General features: G+C 43.5%; 1 protein-coding gene across 12 annotated transcripts in view; it reads right to left on the reverse strand.

Annotated features, from left to right (window-relative positions):
- COL6A3 (collagen type VI alpha 3 chain) overlaps positions 1 to 22,401 on the reverse strand; it is a 233,859-nt gene that overhangs the window by 73,232 nt on the left and 138,226 nt on the right. For 9 of the 12 annotated variants that reach the window (XM_039326289.1, XM_039326295.1, XM_039326294.1 and 6 more), the window contains 5 exons: positions 18,375 to 18,971; positions 16,521 to 17,084; positions 6,289 to 6,888; positions 5,190 to 5,789; positions 1,864 to 2,466 (listed from right to left, as the gene is read on the reverse strand). In XM_039326289.1, the coding sequence (XP_039182223.1) occupies positions 1,864 to 2,466; positions 5,190 to 5,789; positions 6,289 to 6,888; positions 16,521 to 17,084; positions 18,375 to 18,971 (2,964 nt within the window). The remainder of the gene's footprint in view (positions 1 to 1,863; positions 2,467 to 5,189; positions 5,790 to 6,288; positions 6,889 to 16,520; positions 17,085 to 18,374; positions 18,972 to 22,401) is intronic. The other 3 variants (XM_039326291.1, XM_039326299.1, XM_039326297.1) reach the window with 3 other exon arrangements.

Below are 22,401 nucleotides of genomic sequence, written 5' to 3' on the forward strand. Positions count from 1 at the left end.
ATGATCAGATTTTTACGAAAAACCAGACAGTCTGACCATTTTGTGTTATTTTCTCCCAAACTTGTGTTACCACAGAACATTGAATGCTAATGAATAGCTACACTCAAGACTGGAGTACGGAACATAGTAGTAGTCCTTATTTACAACAATTTGCTTAGTGACTGTTGGAAGTTACAACGGTACTGAAAAAAAGATGTTTATGGCTGTTTTTCATATTTACGACCATTATAGCATCCCCAGGGTCATGTGATCAAAATTTGGGTGCTTGGCAACCCAAATTATGTATGTATGTACATTTGCAGTGTCCTGAAGTCACATGATTGCCTTTTGTGACCTACTGACAAGCAAAGACAATGAAGAAACCACAGTCAGTTAGCAACCCTGTTACTAACTTAACAACTGCAGTGATTCATTTAACAACTGTAGCAAGAAAGGTTGTAAAATGGGGCAAAACTCACTTAACTTGTCTTGCTTGGCAACGTAAATTTTGGACTCAATTGTGATCATAAGTCAAGGACCAAGGCCTTCTCTGTGTTGGTTCCCTCCCTGTGAAACATCATCCCACAGAGAGAAGATTGGCCCCCATTTTGATACTCTTTCAAAAGGCCCTGAAGATCTGGTTTTGACAACAAGCCTGCGAAACTCAGAGTGGAAGGGATCCTATCAAGTCACTTTTTGATTGACTAATTGTTGTTACCAGAAGGTGGAGCTTCATTGCTTTTTATTTTTTATATTGGGTTTTTATCTTTGTAAGCCACCTGGAGTCACAAAGTTGGATGGCCATATAAATGTTCTTAAGTATAAATAAATAAAAATAAAAATACTACCTATACCTGCTATTATGAAACTGAATATTAAAATAAGGGAAACAAAAGCAAAGGATTGCTGCATATAGAAATTACAGTACAGTATTGTGTAAATCATGAGAAAGGCAGGGCTAGATGAATCAAACGTTGGAATTAAGATTGCCGGGAGAAATATCAACAACCTAAGATATGCAGATGATACCACTCTAATGGCAGAAAGTGAAGAGGAACTAAAGAGCCTCTTGATGCGGGTGAAGAAGGAGAGTGCAAAAGTTGGCTTGAAACTCAACATTAAGAAAACCAAAATCATGGCATCCGGCCCTCTCAATTCCTGGCAAATAGATGGGGAAGAAATGGAGGTAGTGACAGATTTTATTTTTCTGGGCTCAAAGATCACCTCAGATGGGGACTGCAGCCAAGAAATTAAAAGACGCTTGCTCCTGGGGAGGAAAGCTATGGCAAATCTAGACAGCATACTAAAAAGCAGAGACATCACCCTGCCAACAAAAGTGCGTATAGTCCAGGCCATGGTTTTCCCAGTTGCAATGTATGGCTGTGAAAGTTGGACCATAAGAAAGGCTGAGCGCCAAAGAATTGAGGCCTTTGAACTATGGTGCTGGAGAAGACTCCTGCGAGTCCCTTGGACTGCAAGGCGTTCAAACCGGTCAGTCCTAGAAGAGATCAACCCTGACTGCTCTTTAGAAGGCCAGATCCTGAAGTTGAAACTCAAATACTTTGGCCACCTAATGAGAAGGAAGGACTCACTGGAAAAGGGCCTAATGCTGGGAAAGATTGAGGGCAATAGAAGAAGGGGACGACAGAGAATGAGATGGCTGGATGGAGTCACTGAAGCAGTAGGTGTGAACTTAAATGGACTCCAGAAGATGGTAGAGGACAGGAAGACCTGGAGGAACGTTGTCCATGGGGTCGCGATGGGTTGGACACGACTTCGCAATTAACAACAACAAATTGTGTAAATCTCTAAATCTAAAATAAAGCAAAAACAAAAAACAAAACAATAACCCAGAAACAGAAATTGAAGTAATATTTTCTTTACCTCTGGAGACTTCTACCACACCACGACATAATTGTTCTCTCATGACATCATTCAGGGTCACCAGAACAGCCTCATTGAGCTCTGAGAGGACCTGGGGCGTTGAAGCCCTAAAGGCTGTTGTGCTGTCACTGGAGAGCTTCGTAATTTCATTCAGGTCAATGTTTTTCACACCAACTGCAAAGACCTTGACACCCGACTGAGACAGCCCTAAGACTGCTGCCTCCCCATCATCTTCTGGCTTTCCTGCTGTTACAATGACAGCAATCTGAGGGACATTCTGGTCTTTCCTGCTGCCAGCTTCCTTCACAAAATGTTTTACTTGGATATGCTTGACACCTGCTCCTGTATTGGCAATTCTGCCTCCTTTGTAGGCTATCTTCTTCACTGCTTCTAAGATATGTTCTTTGTCAGAGAAATCCTTCAGAAAGAATTCATCACTCACATCAGAGTTGTATTGCACTAAGCCAACTCGAATGGAATCACCTTCATCATAAATAGCATCAATTAAGTCATGTATAAATTCAACAACATTGGGGAAATTGTCTCTCCCAAAATTAATAGAGCTATCCAGCAAGAAGACAATGTCACCTTGTTTTTTATCAACTAAAAGATTTAAAAGAAAAAGAACAGGTATTAGACATTTCATTTTGAGGCATTTTACCTTAATCAGTATGATTAGAAATCTGCATGATTTCTGTATTCACAGAATTCATCAAATATAACTCTAGTCATTATTACTGAGAGCAATCATAATGTATTTTGCAAATAAACACTTTCACAGCGAATAACATTTTTCTTCACTCTCAGCTTTTGATACCTTATTGGTGAATAAGTTAAAACTGTTTCTCAAGGGACCAATTATCTGCACTACCAGGAGATAAGAACATAGCAACCTCCTATAGTGCAAAAGTTTCTTGAATCCCATTTTTAAGACATTATGTCAAGATGATCAAGTACATAAATTAAATCCAGAGAAAGTAATAAACTACAGCAGTTCAAGATCTGGCAGAGAAAAGGAAAAGAGCAATGTAGAGAAATGCCTCTTGTCCCACTTAGAATAGGCCAAGTAATTTACAAATAAAGGATAAATTTCCCAGATCTTCTGTATCTGGAATCCACATTCCATTTAAGGCAACAGATCAAGTCCAGTTCTGAGGAAGCAAGCCTAGGAGTGGCTTGTTATCCATAGATGGTACAGATGGTACAGAAAGAAGAAGGAAGAAAAGTAGAGAGGGGAGGTTTTGAAATTGTGGGGAAATAGTGATTTTCTTTCCATTCTTGTCCAGTGGAATGTCTGTCATTGCATTGTTAATAAATGAATGAAACAGTTTTCATTTTAATAGTTTTACCTTCTGAAAATTCCTTTCTTAAAAAATATTGCATCTATCTTAATTAAATAAACAGCCCAGTCCACCTTCCCAAGTACTGTACATGGATTTCAATTTCTGCAGAAGAAACTGAAATATAACACAGGATTAAATTGATGCATAGCCAATGTGCAGATCCCCATTTTTTGCTTGGCTCATCATCAGTGCAGGTGACTCATCTCTTTCTAACTGCAGGAACAGATGATTCCCTTTCTTAGCCCATTGCAGATCTAGCTCTACCTATGTTTTCTAGATACAATTCAAAGCTATTTTTCCCCCAAGCAAAGCAGCTTTAAGCTCTCCAGAGCATATGATCTCTGGCACTTCATTCTATTCTAGTACCACGGCCCCTCCCCTCCAATGATTGGTCACTGCCCTGAGCAGCCATTTCAGCTTGAATTGCAGCACCTTTTTTCTATAATCATTCAGTTGATCCAACAGTGACCCATTCAGTCAATGAAATATCCTCACCTCTCAAAGTTAATGTTTCATCCGACCCATCCACCATTTTGGCTTCTACTCAGGCTAGGTCAGTGGTGGCAAACCTATGGCACGCATGCCAGAGGTGGCACTCAGAGCCCTCTCTGTGGGCACATGCGCCGTTGACCCAGCCCTGCCTCCCCCCATGGCCCCCTCTTCACTAGCAGCCCCCCTGGAGGAGATTCGCCCCTGGGCACGGCCCACACAGAGCAGCACAGCCAAGTACATAGCTGGGCAACAGAGACAAGACTCTGCCCTCGCACCCCATAGTGTGCAGCTGATGCTGAGGGGTGTGGGCAGAGGGCGTGGCTGCCATGTGCTGCAGGGCTGCCTGGGCGATCTGCTGCAGTGGGCCATGGACGCGGTGCATGGCCCTCTGGGTGGGTGGGGCAGGCGGTGGGCAGGGGTGGGGGCAGAGCAGGCAGGGCGGCAGGCAGAGTGGGGGTGGGGGGCAGGTTTTGGGCACTCAGTCTCTAAAAGGTTCGCCATCACTGGGCTAGGTGAAGCTTGCTTCCTTTTCCATCCTCTGCCCATAGTACTACAAAGATTCCCTTCCCCCTTTCTTTTTTACTTTTTAAAACATCTTTAATTTTTTTAACATGTTTTATTTTAAAGGTTCCTCCTTTATGTGTATGAAGTTCTTCCTTGCTAACAAAGTTTGCATGGACCAGTGAAGGGGCATAGGAACAAAAGAACAACTCACTCGCTATTGCTTTAATTATGGTAACATAGGAGGGTATAATGATACCATAAAAAAGAAAAAGAAAGTGTTTTGTGTTGATGACAGAGGAGATAATATGGGAAGCAGGGATGAAGATGTTTGAGTGGGCAAAAATCTGGGAAAGAAAAGGAAAGGAACTCATTAGAAGAAAACAAACTATAAAAGGAAAAGGCAGGCACAAGTAGATTCAGCTACCCAATTGTCAAGCACCAAGGCTTGCCTTTCTGATATGCATGAAAAGGGGCAGAAGCAGTAGTGTGACCAATCAGGTCATATAAGTAGCCAAAGTTAGACTGAGAACATTCTGGCTGGTTGCCAACCCTCTGAAATTTAGACTGGAAATTCTGAAGTTGGTTTGAGAATAATCCGGAGCTCTATGGGAGATAAGCAGTTTAGGCTGCAGAGCAGAATTGTCCAATAAGTTTAGATTTGTTGATTAGAGGTAAGTAGTTCCATTCTATCTTGTTTACTCAAAATCAAGTTCTAAACTGAACCTCTAATTAAACATACAGAAAAGTACAATGTGAAAACTATATTGATCTTTGAATGTTATAAAGAAAATTGAATGTTAATTTTTTAACTTCCTGCAACAGCTCTGTTGGAAACTGTCTATTTTATTTTATACAAAGCAGTGTGTTGACTCCAGCTATAAGTATTACTGAAGTGAAAACAAAAAGCAATTTTCATAGACCTATTTCTTTAAATCCCCCTGAATATTATTCCCACTTCAGAGTTTTATTTTAAAATGAAAGACTGACCAGCGATAACATCAGTAGGCAGTTCAGTTGGCTCTGGTTGTGCCTTAAGTGTTGCAAGGACACGCTTTTCTATTGCTGGGATCTCAGTAAAATCTCTCACAATAAATGCAGTTTTGGGATTGCTGGTGATCCTTTGCAATTCCGCACTGTCTACTTGTCTTGTTCCAATTCCTAGAGTACTAATCCCAGAGTTCTGCACCAGAATGGAAGGCCTGATGATATCATCCTGGGATCTCCCTCCAAGCAAGAGGACTAAATGCTGGGAGACTCCGTCTTCTCGCCTACTCCCTGCTGATCTGATAAAGAGAGTCTTCACGACATGGTCCAGAGCTTTCCCAACATTCAGGGGAGTACCACCTTTGTGTCTTAAGCGCCGTATGGCTTGTAGCACACTCTCTTTGGTCAGGTAGGCTTTTAAGTCGAACTCTGGAAACACTTCATTGCTAAACTGGACAACAGCAATTCTCACTCTGCTTGGTTGGATATCTAGTTGCTGGACAATCCGGTAAATGAAATCACGAATGTGAGCAAGTCCATCTGGTCTGACATCATCAGAGCTGTCGACAAGGAAGATGATGTCCTTTGCTTCACTATCAATGTCTACAATGAGGGGTGGGGAGAATGGGAAAACAGAATGAGACCAGCTTTTTTCTCACAGAAAGGAGTGCATTTTTGACATTCAGCTTCAACCTTTGGCTAGCCCCTGTCTGAGTGACGAGAATCTGGGGTAGCAGCAGTGGACAATTTACAGTCTTGTCTGCTGAGAGAGGCAAGGCTGGTCCAAAAGGACCAGTGGTCATTTGCAGAATTTACACTTTATCTTCCACTGGTTTTTTTAATCAAAAACACCTCTTACAATTCTGTTTGGTGCTTTGGATTCCTGAAAATGTGGCAACCCTGGCTCCCAAATGAGAAGGTTGTCATCCTGGTCCCAATACAGAAATAAAACTTGGTTTGGGCCTAGAGAAAAACTACAGCTCTGTCTTGCCAAATGCCAAGAATGATGCACCTCTACGCTAGTCACCGCAACAAGGAAGCAGGAAAGATAGGCAACAGTTGGGGCAATGTTCTATGCAGACAGTCCTTCAAATCACCTTACCTGGAGGGCGACTTGTATCAGCAATGATTTTTTGTATCTGCTGGGTAGTTAATGTTGTAAGAGGGGTTAATATTTTCTGTTCCAGACTAGGTAGATCTTGGTAAGTTGACACTTGAAATATATAATCAGGACCAAGTGCTATTTTGATCAGTTCCTCAGGATCCACATTCTTTCCAATAGGAAGTGGAGCCACACCAATCTGTTTGATCAGGTGTACTGGGTTCTCTGTATCATCATGAGATTGGTGGGAATAAAGAAGGATTAAAAACTGAGGTGCTCCTTCCTCTATGCGGCTCCCAGAAGGCCTTGTAAAGATATTCTTTGACACATATTCTAGGGCAGAACCAAGGTTCACTTGCCTCCCTCCTCTGGGACTTAGTCTTCTCACGGCAGCCAGCACCTCCTCCTTGGTAGAATGTTCATTCAGTAAAAATTCAACTTTGGGATTATCACTGAACTGAATTACAGCTACTCGAGTAGCATCTGAACCCACATTCATATTGTTTACAAGCCGTTCGATAAATTCACAAATTGAAGGGAACTCAGAAATTGCAAACTGAGAGCCATCAATAAGGAAAACAACGTCTTTCTTTGTATCTGCTATAGAACAAAAAATGATATTAGATAACAGTCCAAAATTATACCAGCAAATAAACTGAACATGGTTAAAGGAACAAGGTTAATTAGCTAATATTAACAACCACATGATACAAAATATTATTTAAAAAGCTATAGAAAATAAACTCTGAAAATTTGATTGGAAAATGATTAAATTGATAAATGAAGTTTATGAATTTTACTTATTTTTTTCTACTGCACATTTCTTCCATAAAATTCTCAGAGGGAGACCTAAGGTGTTCCTACATACAGTATACTATTTGCTTTACTAAGCTGTGCAATTGTTGAATCATGTAATGTAATGTTTATTAGAATTGAATGTATATAAGACATTTCCAGAGCATTTGTATCATAGAAACAAAAATACTGATTGAATAAAATATTTTTAAAAATCTATGTGATGGCTTGAATCTTACACATCTGGAAATTCTAATCTATATTTAGAACAATAAATAATGGTTTGTGGTGATGTGCAATTCCTTTTAGCCTAGAATCCCTCTGAACTGGAATACCACATAGCATCAGCTATTCCACTGTTATATGCACTGTTATATACATACAAGACTATCAACATTATAAAAGATATTTGCCTATTTTTCTATGTCAATATGTATGGGAAGTTGGGGTCACAATTGGTAACTAGTATAGTAACACAGAAGTTATATGCATAATCTTTGTATCTATAAATGCATGCAAGTGTGCCCTACTCCCTGTAGAAAAAACATTTAGAAAAGAAAAACAAATGTGACTTATGAATGTAACCTAGAATTATTTAATTATTCCAATGATTTGATTATGCAATGGTTATTCAAAATTTTCTGCCCTGTTTATAAGCAGGGAAATAGTGGGAAAACATTTCAGCAAATTTCTCTAGAAACAGGAGAGGTTATGCAATATTTTGTGGATGGGGTTCATTGCTGACTATTGAAGCAGTAAAATTATTTTCTTGTTTTCTTCCTCCCTCCCTTCAACTCTGTTTTTTCATTCTATCCCACTGCATCTGGAAGAACAGCAATTGGGTGGACACCTGGCTGCCAGTTATTTGTCATAATGACCAGAACCGTTATCCTTTCTAGGCATTAAGGGAAGAAATAGTGGTTGTGTAAAAAAAAAACAAAAAATGTTTACTGGCCTTATTTATGGAAACAGAAGGGGGGGGGGATTGAGAAAAATAAAATCTCAAGAAATGTTCATAAAGGTATCTTTTGGTTCTACTACTTACTGTATATAATTGTAGAAATGTGATTGTCTGGTCCAGAATTCTGAAGAGACCAGGCTGGTGAAAATGATGCTTTATGAAAAGCAGTAGCAATTAATTGTGCTATTTAATTAGTTAATTAATTAATTTTTGCAGACCATGTTCATTGTTTGCTTTGTTTATTATAAGTTGCAAATTACAGTATAATAAGAACTTTCTTTTCACCTAGGCCAAGTGGTGAAAAAAATCAGCCTGAGGGGCCAAAGCTTCTATTTCTGCCCTGGTCAGTTGGGTGATTCTGAAATGAGTTACTGTAAGGTATTCAGTTCACTAATACCAGAAACAAAGACAGCAAATTCAGCAACAAAATAATTTGTCTACAACTCAGTGACATCTGCATTTTCAATGCCAATGCTAAAAGGACCGTCTTCTCTTATCTTTTTAGCTGTCAGCAGAATCAAGAACTGTGGGACACCTTCAGGTATCCTGCTTCCAGGTGGGCTCAGGAACACATTCCTAACACAGTAATTAAGGGCTGCCCCTATGTTAAGTGAAGAGCCCATAGGAAAGGGGCGTTGTCTTACCTGAATGCCTTTTCTCAGCACAGAGATGGAGAATCCACCAATGGGTTTAGACTGTATTCCTGCCCAATCAGATCAGGTCAGCCAAAGTTGCCACGCCCATCCTGGACCATAGAGATCCCAGTCTTGATGCGAGCAAAGCCATTGACTGACAGCAAGACGTTGTGGCTCACAAACTAACTAATCCTAGGCCTATATAACCTACGAGGGTGGGTGTGGATTCTCCATCTCCGTGCTGAGAAAAGGCGTTCAGGTAAGACAATGCCCCTTCTCCAGCACTGGAGATGGAGAATCCACCAATGGGACATACCAAAGCCTACTGTCCCTGAGGGTGGGGAATAGACTGATCCGGTGTGATACTTTGGTGTACAATCTGCTGAAGAACCCTCCTACCAAAGGAGGCCTCTGCAGAGGAAAATATATCGATTTTATAGTGTCGAATGAAAGGAGACAGAGAAGCCCATGTGGCCGCTCTGCGACTTCCTCAATGGAAGCTTGAGTGGTCCATGCCGCAGAAGTAGCTGCACTCCATGTGGAGTGTGCTGTAACCCTGCTAAGAATCGGCAATGCCTCGGCCTGATACGCCCCGGTGATGCATGCTCTAATCCACCTGCCAATGGTGGAAGAAGAGACCTTCCGACCCCTGGAGGAAGAGTGAAAGGATATAAATAGAGCTTCTGAGTTGCAAAATTCCACTGTCCATGAAATATAGTACCGAAGAGCTCTACGGACATCCAATGTATGCCATTGTCGTTCCATGGCGTGTGTTGGATCTGGGCAAAAATCCGGCAGCACTATCTCCTGTGATCTATGAAATAAGGAATTGACCTTCGGGATGAAGGTAGGGTTGAGGTGAAGGACTACTCGATCCCTGTGAAAAACACACAGGTCATCCCGTATCGAAAGCGCCGCTAATTCAGAGATACGTCGCGCCGACATAATCGCCACCAAGAATGCCACCTTGTGGGACAGGTGACAGACGTCGCATGTTTTTAGGGGTTCAAATGGTGCCTTGGTAACCGCCCGTAAGACCCGTGGTAGTTCCCACAAAGGGTATCTGTGCACGGTGGGGGGTCTGGTGTTCGTGGCTCCTTTAAGGAATGAATGGAGTAAAGGGTGATGGCCCAATGACTCCACAGGGTTACAAGAGAGAACCATGGAGAGAGCAGTGATCTGTCTGCGCAGTGTGTTTGGGGCCAAGCCCCTCTCCAGACCATCTAACAAGTAATCCAAGATGTTGGGAATACTAAGTTCCCCGATTGACAAGTTCCGGCCGGAGCACCATGATTGAAAATTTTTCCACATGGCCTCGTATATTTGATTTGTGGAAGGACGGCGAGAGGCCTGAATTACATTGATGACCCCTTGCGAACAAAGCTCCCTTGTTAAGATTGAGCGCTCAAGTGCCAGATGGCTAACTGTAGCCATTGGGGTTCCGGATGGAGAATCACCCCTTGACTGAGTGAGACCCAATCTGGAGGAATCCGCCAAGGGTCCGTGAGGGAAAGGCTCCTCAGGTCGGCAAACCAAGGTCTCCTTGGCCAATATGGGGCCACCAGGAGTATCTCGGCTCGCTCCCGAAGGAGTTTGCGTATTACCGCCGGGAGGAGAGGCAGAGGGGGAAAGGCGTAAAGCAGGCCCTGCGGCCATGGGCTCCATGTCTGTTCCGCTCCTGTGGATGGGAATCGGGAGAAGAAGCGAGTCAGCTGGGCATTGGACAGTGATGTGAAGAGGTCCACAAGTGGGAGACCGAAGTGGTGACAAATTTCTTTGAAGACCCTCGGATGGAGGCGCCATTCCGAGTGATCTACTGTTGTCCTGCTCAGCAGATCGGCCTGAGTGTTTGCTTCCCCTGAAATATGATTGGCCTTGATTGAGGCCAGGTTTTGTTCTGCCCAGGATCCCAGTAGGAGGGACTCAGACAATAGAGACCGAGAGCAGGTGCCCCCTTGACGATTTACGTGGGCCTTGGCTGCCACATTGTCTGTGACGACCAGTATGTGCCGCCGTGCCAATAGGTTGTGGAAGTGCCATAGGGCTAGGTGGATGGCTCATAGTTTGAGCCAATTTATGTTGTGTCGGAGATCTGATGTGGACCAACGGCCCTGTGTCCACTGAGACCGGAGGTGTGCTCCCCAGCCAAACAGACTGGCATCGGTCATGAGTACTAACCTGTCCAGCTCTTTGAAGTATGACCCTGTGAGCATGGCTGGAGACAGCCACCATGCGAGGGAACGCCACACCTGTTGTGGAAGTCTTACCCTTTGTTGGGATGCACTGAGGTTCTGTCTCTAGAAGGGAAGCATGAACCATTATAGTTCCCGGGAGTGGAATCTGGACCACAGAACAATTGCTATGGTCGAGATCATCTTCCCTAGCAATTGGGAAAGACTGACTAACGTTACTGACCGGCACCTGCGTAATTGGAGAACTGACTCCCTTATGCCATTCCAGCATTCCTGGGATAGGTACAACCAGCACTCCACTGTGTCTATGATGGCCCCAAGGTGTAGCAGTCCTGTTGTGGGAACCAGGTGACTCTTGGGAAAGTTTACCGAGAACCCATGATCCTGGAGCAATTTTACCACCAGTTCGAGGTCCGACCGAGCAGACTGGTTGTACAACGACTGGATTAATATGTCATCCAGATAACATTGGACTCTGACTGGTATCATCCTTAAGTGAGCTGCCAGAACTGCCAGGATCTTGGTGAACACCCTGGGGGCAGACGATAGGCCAAATGGGAGCACCCTATATTGGAAGTGGCATCCCATGTATGTGAACCGTAGGAACCGGCAGTGGGCCAGAGAGATAGGGATATGAAGGTACACTTCCCAAGATGGAACGGAGCGTTTGCATCTTGAATTTGCGATATGCCAGATGGAAATTCAAGTCTTTGAGATCTAGGATGGCTCTCCATCCCCCTGATGCCTTGGGGATGACGAAGAGTATGGAGTAAAATCCCTGACCTCTCTGGTCCAGTGGTACCAGTTCTATTGCCCGTATGTGCAGTAAATGTTGAACGGCTTCATTCATGAGTCTTTTCTTTGTTCGGTTCCGGGGATATGGACAAGAGAGGAACCGATTTGGGGGATTGGAGACAAATTCTAGGGAAAGACCGTGATGGACAGGGTTGATCATCCATGCATCCGTGGTGGTGGCTTCCCACTGGAGGGCAAAGAGGGAGAGTCTGCCCCCTATGGGAGGTACTGATGAGGAGTCATCTGGAACGGCGGAATGGCCTGCTGTTCCCTCAAAAGGGCCGCTTGCCCTGCGCTTGCCCTGCACTTGCTGTCTAGGAGCTTGTCTATCTGTTTGTTTCTCCTGTCTATCTTGTCTGGCCTAAAAGGGTTGTGATGGCTGGGTGTAACCGAACCTGGCACCCGCCCGAAAGGACTGTCTCCTTGAATAGTAACCGGAGCGTTTGTCCAATCTTTTAAGAAGGTGGTTAAGAACCCTGGGTTTGTCCTTGTTTTCCGTTAGGTAGGGATTCAGTGCTTCCCCAAATAGCTTGCCTCCCTGGTATGGGGCGGCTGCCAGCTTCCATATGGACTTAGCATCGGCTTGCCAGTGTTTCAACCAAAGCATGCGCCAACCGGTGATGCCGGATGCTATGGCTCTGGCCGAAAATCTGGCAGCCTGGAGTGTTGCGTCTGACACATACTCCATGGCCGCTACCATCTTACTAAGGTCCTGGTGTGTGCGGACGTCTTCCGCTGGAACCCGTGTTTGCAGTTGTCGGAGCCAGCAGAGTGCGGCTCTGTTGAAAAAGGAGGCGGAGGTTGCGGCCCTAATTGCCCATGCAGCCGCTTAGTGTGTAGGTGGACTCGCATTTGCGGTCCTCAGCCTTGAGGGCCTTAGAAAAATCCCCGGATATGGCGGTGGCCAATACTAGGGGCCCTAAGGGCTCGTCCACCGTCGGCACCTCCAAAGCCTCCTCCAGCTCTTTGGCTACGTTGTACAGCCTCTTGTCAGTGTTACCTGGGAGAGGAAGAGAAGCTGGGGAAGTCTATTGTTTCCAGAGCACATTCAAGAATAAGGAGGGACAGGGAATGCGGTGTTGAGCCGCTACCGGTTCGACGAAGTTCAGGTCAGCCTCGCATCAGGGAGAACGGGAGTCAATTCTGTTGAGGTCCCTGGTCCGAGATGAGCTGTGAATGTAGCCTTACGCAGTAAGGTAATACAGAAAGAGGGGTTAAAGAGACCGCTGAATGAAGGTACCTCAGGTGGAATTTCTTCTTCCTCAGACATTTGAACCTCCTGCTCTGTGGTGGGTTGGTCGAGGTAAGAATCCTCGGAAATAGATGACCCCAATGGAGAAGAGGGATAATGATGGGTCTCCACCCCCTGCTGTTGAACAGGCTGGTGCATGGCCGTTCCTGGCCTGGAAGCCTGGGCCCTAGCATCAAGGGCTCGGTCTACTGCTTGTGCTATCATTAAGGCTAGGCGGTCCTCCATGGGTAAAAGGACTGACTCACTAGGGCGTAGCCCTGCCACAGTAGGGGTAAATGTGGCCTCAGGGGTCCCCTGAGACACCCATGTGGTAGAGGATTGGGAAAGGGAGGGAAAATCACCTGTCCCGCTCCACATAGAGGAATGCAAGGATTCCCCCATTGACCAGATCCCCAGAGGAGAGGTTGGAGCCCCCAAGGGTAAGTCAGGGGCTAGGCCTCTGGTTTGAGTTGTTTCTAAACTGGCCCTTTTCAGCGCCCTGGAGAACTCTTTTTCTAGGGCTTGGTGTCTCCTGCTGGCCTGTTTGTCTATCTTCCTGGAAGATTTTTTGGTAGACCTGGCCTTAGTGGCCGCTGTCTTATCAATGCCCTCCGGACCAGGTAGACCTGATGCGGATGGCAAGGCTCCTGACGAGGGAAGAATAGCTTCCTCCATTCTCTGATAGCACAGGAACACGGTAGGGGGCCCCTGGTATCTGGAGAGTATACACACTGTGTAAGGACAGATGTACTACAGGGGACACCTGGAACCCAGGTACAGCCTCTGCGTGGATAAGGATAGGCGCACTGCTGGGGGATGCCTTGATCTGACAATGGCTGTGCATGGATAAGGACAGACACACTACTGGGGGCATCTGGAATCCAGCCTGGAATGCTGTGGATAAGGACAAGCACATGACTGGGGGCGCCTGGAATCCAAGCAGTTATTATCCGGATAAGAACAGACACACTACAGGGGGGGCCTGGAATCCGGATGGAGCCAATCTGTATAAATGTTGACAGAATGGGAGCGAGGAGACACCAGGGCCTGAAAAATGGAGAACTCGAGGAGTGTTACAGTGTCGCCACTTTAATCAGGTCACCAATGGAGAGGGAAGCTTGTGCCTATTGCGAGAGGAGAGTGCCTAAGGAGACCTAAAGCCCTTCTTTGAAGGTAGGCCTCCACCTGTATTCAAGATGGCGCCCTTCTATAAGGTCACCCAGTCAGTCTGCAGATGGCCTTCCTTGATGACCACCCCCCCGGCGAGAGCCCTCGCCCTAGGTGGCCCTCCCCCGCGGTACATGGGAAGGGCCTTCCACCTAAGCCTGACCCGTTGTGCCTATTTGGGCCACACGGTCCCAAAATGGCGGCCATGCATGCACCATGACTCCTCTTGCACCCAAGCCTGCGCCCGTTGGCCTATTTAGGCCACACGGTCCAACAATGGAGGCCGCGCGTGTGCCGCGTGGTTTTAAAATGGCGGCCGCGCGTGGAGAGTGATGCCTGCCACGGCCCCGTAGAAGATAGCCGCTCGTGAGAGAAGGAATTGGGAGCTACCCGGACTCACCAGCAGCCGCCTGCCAGCTGATCTGCGCAGCTCGCTTGCGCGCGCACCCCCCTCTGCAAGAATCCAACGATCAGAAGAAAAAACAGCCCGAAATTACTTTGAAGAAAAACGGCCCAAAATTGCTTTACAGGTCCGGAATGGCCCGCAAAGCAGCTGCGATTCCTGAGGAAGCTGGAAATCCCGGGGGTGTCCTTACTCTGAACTCTTCAGCGGAGCTGCAGCCGCAAGCTCTGTTCACAAGAACCGACCACCTCAGCTGGCTGGGCTAACAGCCGTTAGCCCCAAGCCGTTTGGTAAGCAGAGATCTTAATCTCTTTTGGATGCGATGGGGGGGTGGAGGGAAGGAAGGAGCCCCTTCCTTAGCAAAGGCTGATAGCCCCTCAATGGGGAAATTGAGATATCTCTAATTTCTGGGAAAGTTCTAGAATTTGGTAAAGAGGTCCCAATTTGAGAAGGGAATAACTCCAATTATCTGACTACAATCTCTCAGCTACTGGAAAAAAAGAGGAAAATCCACCAATGGAGACTGTACTTGCCTAAGAGCCAAACTTGCACGTCTGTCCAATGGGCGAGATCAGTCAAGACTGGGATCTCTATGGTCCAGGACGGGCGTGGCAACTTTGGCTGACCTGATCTGATTGGGCAGGAATACAGTCTAAACCCATTGGTGGATTCTCCATCTCCAGTGCTGGAGAATAATCTCTGGATGACCTTGATCACCTCAATCTTGTCACAGAATATTCATCCAGAAGGAACGCTAAGTTGATAGTATCACTGCTGGGTCACAGCAACCTGGACTTTATCGGGACCAATTTCCAGACTATCAGCAATTCTTTGTACAAAAGTATTAAATTCTGTGGAACCGCTTCTGGAGCATCTGAACCATCTATTAGAAATACATCATTCTTCTGAGCTTCAGATTCACAGATTCAGAAAGAAAAAATGAGATTCATCTTCACATCAATAATTTCTTAGGATGTGTTTGTTTTTATCTTTTAGTGGATTAACTTTGCTTGTTCTACTAACACAGTTAAAAAAAACTGGGAAAGCAATGTAAGAAAAGGCATCATAAAAGAACAATGACATGAAACCCAAAGATATTCATTTCAGAATTTCTGATAGGCCAGATAGAGAGTATGAGATCTAGTAGTTTCTTGGAGGAATCTTCTGCTATTGAACTTGAAGAAATTTGACTTGAAATAACATTGTGTCCTTCATAATACAACTGACTCTTTGTATTTTTAAATTTTCTTTTCTTCCCAAGGACTATGCTCTGGATTGCTGCTTCCCTGATACCATCTGCAGCAGGATCACAAGGAGGGTAGAGCTGGTACATTTCTACCCTGAAATACCTCCTAAGGAATATTGCTTTTTCATTACTAGGGTCAAACTATAAAACAGCAGATTTATAAAGAGTCCTTGGGAGAGATTCCCTTCTTCCAAATGATTTTGTATTTCCACAGCCCTGACAAATGAATTAACACTAGATACAAGTTTCAGGGCTGAAAAATCTTTTTCTAGAGTTCCGAGACTCCTGGAGTCACTAGAATCTTTAGTCACATTGGTTTTCAGTTCTTGTGCTTATCAACAACTGGGCTTTTTCTGTGATATTATGAAGCCCTGACTGAATCTTCTCTTATTATTTCGAGGTGGGATTATTAGGGGTTTCATGGGTAATGCATTCCTATAGCAACACATGTCCTTGGAAATTTCCAAGAACAAAATTCCTAAAAAGAGCTTTTCCCATTTATTGACCATGAAAAATGGTCCTGAGCTTTGTTCTCAATTTGGATTCAGCCCACAATGGTTTGTCAGTTTTCAGCTGAAGAATATATTTGCAAATTTGGCAAAATGTTTCAATGGTTTCAGAATTATATCTGATTGCCTATGTGTCACCTTCTGACTGGTTTTAGTAGGCTGTAGGAAATCAGATCTTTCATATCACTGATAGTTTGTTTGATTGCAGTGCGGTAAAACCCCAATCAAGCAAGCAATCAGTCTGAATATTTAAAAAAATAATGAACATCAAGTGAGAAATAAAAATAAAGATATATACCTTGAGGTTTAAGTTCTATGGTTTTCAATAGATTAACTATTTCGGGTTGTATGTCTCCAATTTGAGAAAGGGTATCAGCTTTTAGAATGAACTGAGGAGCATAAACTATCCTTTCTAATTCAACCGGATCAGAGGTTTTGGTTTGGATAACAAAAGTAATCACATCAATTTGTTTCAGGGTATCAGCACTTTTGTCCACAATGTCATCTGATCTCCCAGCCACAAGAAGAACGAGGAATTGTGGCACGTCTTCTTCAATCCTGCTCCCAGCATGTCTCACAAAGATGTTTTTTATGGCATAATCTAGTGCAGCTCCAATGTTCAGTAGCCTTCCTCCTTTCATCCTCATCTTTCTTACTTTCTGAAGGATTTCTATCTTGGATGGGACATCAAAGTTGAACTCCACATTTACATTGTCACTAAATTGTGCTACAGATACTCGTACAACATCTGGCCGCACAGTCAGGTCAGAAATAATTTGGAACACAAACTCTCGAATAGCAGGAAACTGGCCAGCCACGTTCATTGAGCCATCAATCAAAAACAAAATATCCATCTTGTTTTCTGGAATGAAGTGAGGTAAAAATATTAATTACATATTATTTTATTACAGAATTTCTGTATATATGTGACAAGAAATCCAAATCACATTTGACTAATAAGAAATATAATTTGACTCAGGTGATTTCTTTGGCATCTTTGATTACATCTTTGGTACAAGCTTCTACAATTGAAGGAAAAAATGGAGGGAACTGTGGAATCATAGAGTGATTTACAACATTAAAGGAAATGAACGCTTGGCTTTAAATGGATTATGCATATTACACTTCTGGTGAGACTCATGATATAGAAACGCATTCATTCCACCACCTCTTCAAAGCTTATATTAGCTCCTTGACTGATAGCTTTTTATCAAGGAGGATATAATATAAAGAGTTGGGGCCTTTATTACCTTAAGTTTCAGAAGAAGGAATAAGGTTCTTCTCACAGTATTATATTAATAGGAAAAATAAATGCCTGTTCCATATAAATGTATTTTGTCACCCTTAATAAAGGATACTGTATATACTGCTTTCCTTGTTGGCATCTGGATATTATAGTATCTATATTTTCCTAATGTATTTTAAAGAGTAAGGTTTCCAGATACTGGTATTTCCAAGAACTGATTCATATATGTACATAATTCCCTTGATAGTGACATCAATAGGTACTGTAAGTTTGCATTTGAAAACAAGGCATCCCCATTTTACTATACTGAGCTCTACTATTCATTCTGCAAAAGCTTTTCTCCTGCAAAAGCATAATTGTTTTTTTTTGGGGGGGGGGGCTCTTTTGCAGATAGTGGAAGGGCTGCTTAATATTTCACATTGGGACAAGGGACCATACTTATTTTTAAGGGCATGATATGAAATCTCTTGTTCTCTTTCTCTGTCTTCCCACTGGGCAATTCCCTTGCTGCTGGGCCTTCCCACTTCTGTCTGCCAGGAAAAAGTCACCAACCATTCTCCCTCTCACCTTTTTAGACACTTACACTTGGGGGTGTATGTGTATAATAACAATATTAAAAATTATATGATGCTGAACCAGTGGGTGTTTTTCAATTTCCTGGACCACGGTTGAGAGTCAGGGACTGGCCCAAAGTCATCCACTGTGCCATCTGTATCTAAAGGCAGAGCAGAGCCTGGCCCAGCACCGTAGTCATTACACTGCCTCTAGTTGTTAACATAACATATAAGATATAAAATGTCGGATAGAATAAGGTATAATTAAAAATATTCATAAAATTAGTATGTCACTCAAAATGTAACTGCATGATAAAAGAAAAGTCAATGTAATATGAAAAAAATAAATTACCTGTTAATGTGATCGTAATTTCTTCCACATCTCCACTAATGTATGTTGTTAGTGAACTAATCATTTCCTGTGGTAAAGCTGGCAGAGAGCTGAATTCATCCTTAAAATATACTGTTTGTGGATTAAATGCGATCTGCTGAAGTTCTGCCAGTTTGGCATTCCTAACCCCAACACAAAAGGTGAGCACTCTCGCACGAGTTAAGGCATTGGCAGCATCTTGGAAGGCATCAGCAGATGGCCCTGCCGCAAGGAAGACTAGCACTTGAGGGACATTCTCATCTTTCCTGCTCCCACCTGTTTCAGTGAAGTGATTGGAATGCACAAAATCTAGTGCAGCTCCTGAATTCAGAATTGACCCCCCTTGCAGTCTCAACTGCCTCAGACGAGAAAGGACATCTGCCTTGGTTAGGAAGGAGTTTAAAAAGAATTCTGTTTTGGGGTTCTCACTAAATTGCACTAGGCCGATTCGTACATCATCAATTCCAACATCAAGGGAATTAACTAGGTTCACAAGAAAGTCACGGACATATGGGAAGTTAGTATTTCCAACGTTGACTGATCCATCCAAAAGAAAGACGATATCTCTTTTGATTACAACTGCAGTAGAGCACAGAAAATAACATGAGACATCATAGAAAAACACACCAGTATTGGTCATGTGTGCATTTGCAATTGCAGTACACACATGTATACCTCATTCAAGAGACAACAGGACTGGACAGGACAGGGGCAGGACAGGATAGCCATGAAGAGAAGAAAAGAAGAACCGAGAGGAGTGTCAAGATTCATCCACCACACGATTAATCAAAACATACCAATTACATTTTAAATGTTGTGATACTTCTCACAAGTGTGTGTGAGAGGTACATTCATTTGCTAGTAATGTATGCTAACTGCATGTGTGCAGGTGGAATTGTGTAAAGATTATCTGATAAGATCCTATTCCCCTGAATTCAATGGACAAAGCAAGTGGGCTAGAACAGTGATGGCGAACCTTTTAGAGACCGAGTGCCCAAACTGCAATCCAAAACCCACTTATTTATCGCAAAGTGCCAGGGCTGCATCAGCATTGTGGTGCCCTCAGGAGGGGCATGGCCCACTAGTTGGGCGGGGCTGCACTGTTCAGAGCAGACTGGGTGAGCGTGGCCGGGGCCAGGCTAGTGGGGGCCAGTCCCTCGCCATCTCCAGGGCATCCCCAGGGGGCCAACAGCGCTTGCTCACTCACTTCTTGCCCTGTCGCTTCCAAACACCACGTGCTCGCTACTCTGGTGAACTCTGCTGGGGCAACGGCATGTGCCCACAGAGAGGGCTCTGAGTGCTGCCTCTGGCACGCATGCCATAGGTTCGCCACCACTGGGCTAGAAAGTCTTCCAAAGACTCTGATCCTCTGATCAAATAAGGTCAATTGGAAAGTCTTCATCTGTTTATTAGAGCCAGTTTGATATAGGTGGTTAAGGCATCAGGCTACAAATTGGGAGACCCTGAGTTCTAGTTCTGCCTTAGGCACAAAGCTAGCTGGGTGACTTTGGGCCAATCACTTTAGCTCAGCTCTAAGAAGGAGGCAATGGCAAACCACTTCTGAAAAATCTTGCCAAGAAGACTGCAGGGACTTATCCAGCAGTCTCTGAAAATCGGACATGATTTGAATGGAAGAAAAAAAAACACTATGAAATTTGGCATCATGAGTTCTTCAGGACAGAGTGCTCTGCTTTGACCATTTAATATATCAAAGGGCTAAATTTCCTGCCATGAATTGGGCCTATTCTACCCCTTTACCAGTTGAAAACTTAAACTTTATCTAGAAATTTTTAGATCACAAGTGAATCTATAATTATGTTACTAAGCATGGACCATGGCATAGAAAGTCAAAGTACACAATCTGCAACTTTATCCAATTTTAACAGATGAGTTTTAGATGAGATTAGATAACTCATTGGGTCATCATTTCAGAGACCTAATATTTTCCTAACAGTTGCACACCTCCCATGCAATCTCCCTGACCTTCATCACAACTATGTCACAGCTTTGTGCCCTCCCATGCACCCTCCCCAACCCACACTACACGCCTGCAGAACCTCCTTGACTTGCACCTCTCGCACACTCCTGTGAATCCTCATATGGCATTCTTTGCATACTATTTTGCAGCCTCCCCAATCTGCATGGCATCTTTCACACAATTCCCATGTGGCATCCTGATCTGCATAGTATCTCTTGCACACTTCTGCATACTCCCACACACTCTCCTCCTCAGTGGAGAGGAATGCAAGGCACACTGTGGATCAAGAAGGGTGTGGTGGGCGATATGCAAGAGATTCTCTGCAGATTGCAGAGGATGCATGGGAATACAGCACAGGTTGGGAAGAGTGAATGGGGATGCACAGGGTGCAGAAGAGGTGCCACGCAGGTTAGGGAGGGTCCAGGGTTTGGATGTAGCATAGGTTGGGAAGGGCATGTAGGGTTGAGTGCAGCATGTGCCAGGAAGGGTATATGGAAGTGCATCAGATGTGCTGCACAGCTCAAAGAAGGCATGTAGTGGTGCAGTGCAAGTCAGGAAGAATGCACAGCAGTGCACGAGAATTGTTAAATGAGTTGGGAATGGTGCATGGGGATGAGTGTGGTTGTGGGAAAGGTGCTATATAGGTCAGGGGTCAGGCATGGGTGTGGCTTTGTTCTGGAAGAGTGCACAGATTAGCAGGTTGCATAGCTGGGGGAGACTTATCCAAGCAATTTATGATCTTTCCTGCCAGTTTCTTGACTGTCAAGACTCCCTGCCAGCTTCCCACAAGCAAAGATTTTCTTTGCAATCATGATCAAGTGCTGGCTTCTCTATTGACTTGGAAGAAACTGGCAGAGTGAGTTTGAAATGATGGTCACATGATGACGTCTGACTGCAGCAGTGCAGTGGCTGCAACCTTTTCAAATTTCTTTCCCAAGGGAACGATGGGTGCCGGCATTCTGTAATTTAGCCCTTTTGAGGTAGGTATCTTGGTTGAAAAATTGTTGTCCTGTTGATGATTGATGATTACAGGCAGACATGAGAGAGAGAGTACTGTATAGATACAGAGAATTCCATGTTCTTCAGTAAAAACTCTAGGAATATCTGCATAAATGGAGATCTTGCCAATAATGTTTAGGAATGCTAACAAGGGAAAAAGTGAAAGTAAAATCTTCTGCTGCCTATTATCAAATGTTCCTCATTAGTACCTATTGTTGCCCTATAAAACCCCAGCCATACTGTTCAACACCTTTTTCCAATCCAATGAAGAGGCTTAAAAAGACTGGGGGTGTGGAGTGAGGAGATTAGTCACAGAAATGAACATTTCTTTAAAAGGAGGAATGTACATCCATATTACATATTTACAAAGAGAAAAAATAAGAGGAGGAAAATGTATCTTCACAAATAAAGCAACATTTAAGAGCATTTTTAATTTCAGTTCTAAAATAAAAATGTCATCAGTGATATGTACCATGCAAGAAAATATTAGTAAGAAATGTACATTTTGAAAAAGCTTTAAGTTATAGATTTTACTATATTCTAATTTAAGGGTAATTAAGTGATATCTGGAAAGTTAGTAAATTAATGATGATGTACTGTAACTTCAAAGTGGTTATGAAAATTCAACATTATTGGAAAGGCCATTTAGAAAGCTAACATTTTGTGGTTATAATGAATGTTTTCATCTTCCTTGTGTATGTATGATAACATTAGAGTGAACAGTTACATTACCAGATGGGTAGGTAACAGAGAACAAAGTAGATTGACCATCTCAGGGATTAAATTTTCTGGTAAAAAAAAATCTCCTTCCCTCAATTTTTAAAATAAATTACATATTGCTAAATTGTTAATGAACTGATTATTATCTAGTTATAACTTTGCTGGGAGAGAAAATGTATTTCTATTATTTTGGAGGAGGATATACAAGTCTTTAGAAAAAATAATAATGAATCTATGCATTTCTCTACTAATGTCTTATGGATATTAATAAAGAGCTAACAGCTGTAAATGAATTAAGTAATTACTAAATAA

The sequence above is a fragment of the Crotalus tigris genome, unplaced genomic scaffold (assembly GCF_016545835.1).
Source record: "Crotalus tigris isolate CLP2741 ecotype Arizona unplaced genomic scaffold, ASM1654583v1 scf7180000024340.7048381, whole genome shotgun sequence".
In the NCBI taxonomy this organism is placed as follows: Eukaryota; Metazoa; Chordata; class Lepidosauria; order Squamata; family Viperidae; genus Crotalus; species Crotalus tigris.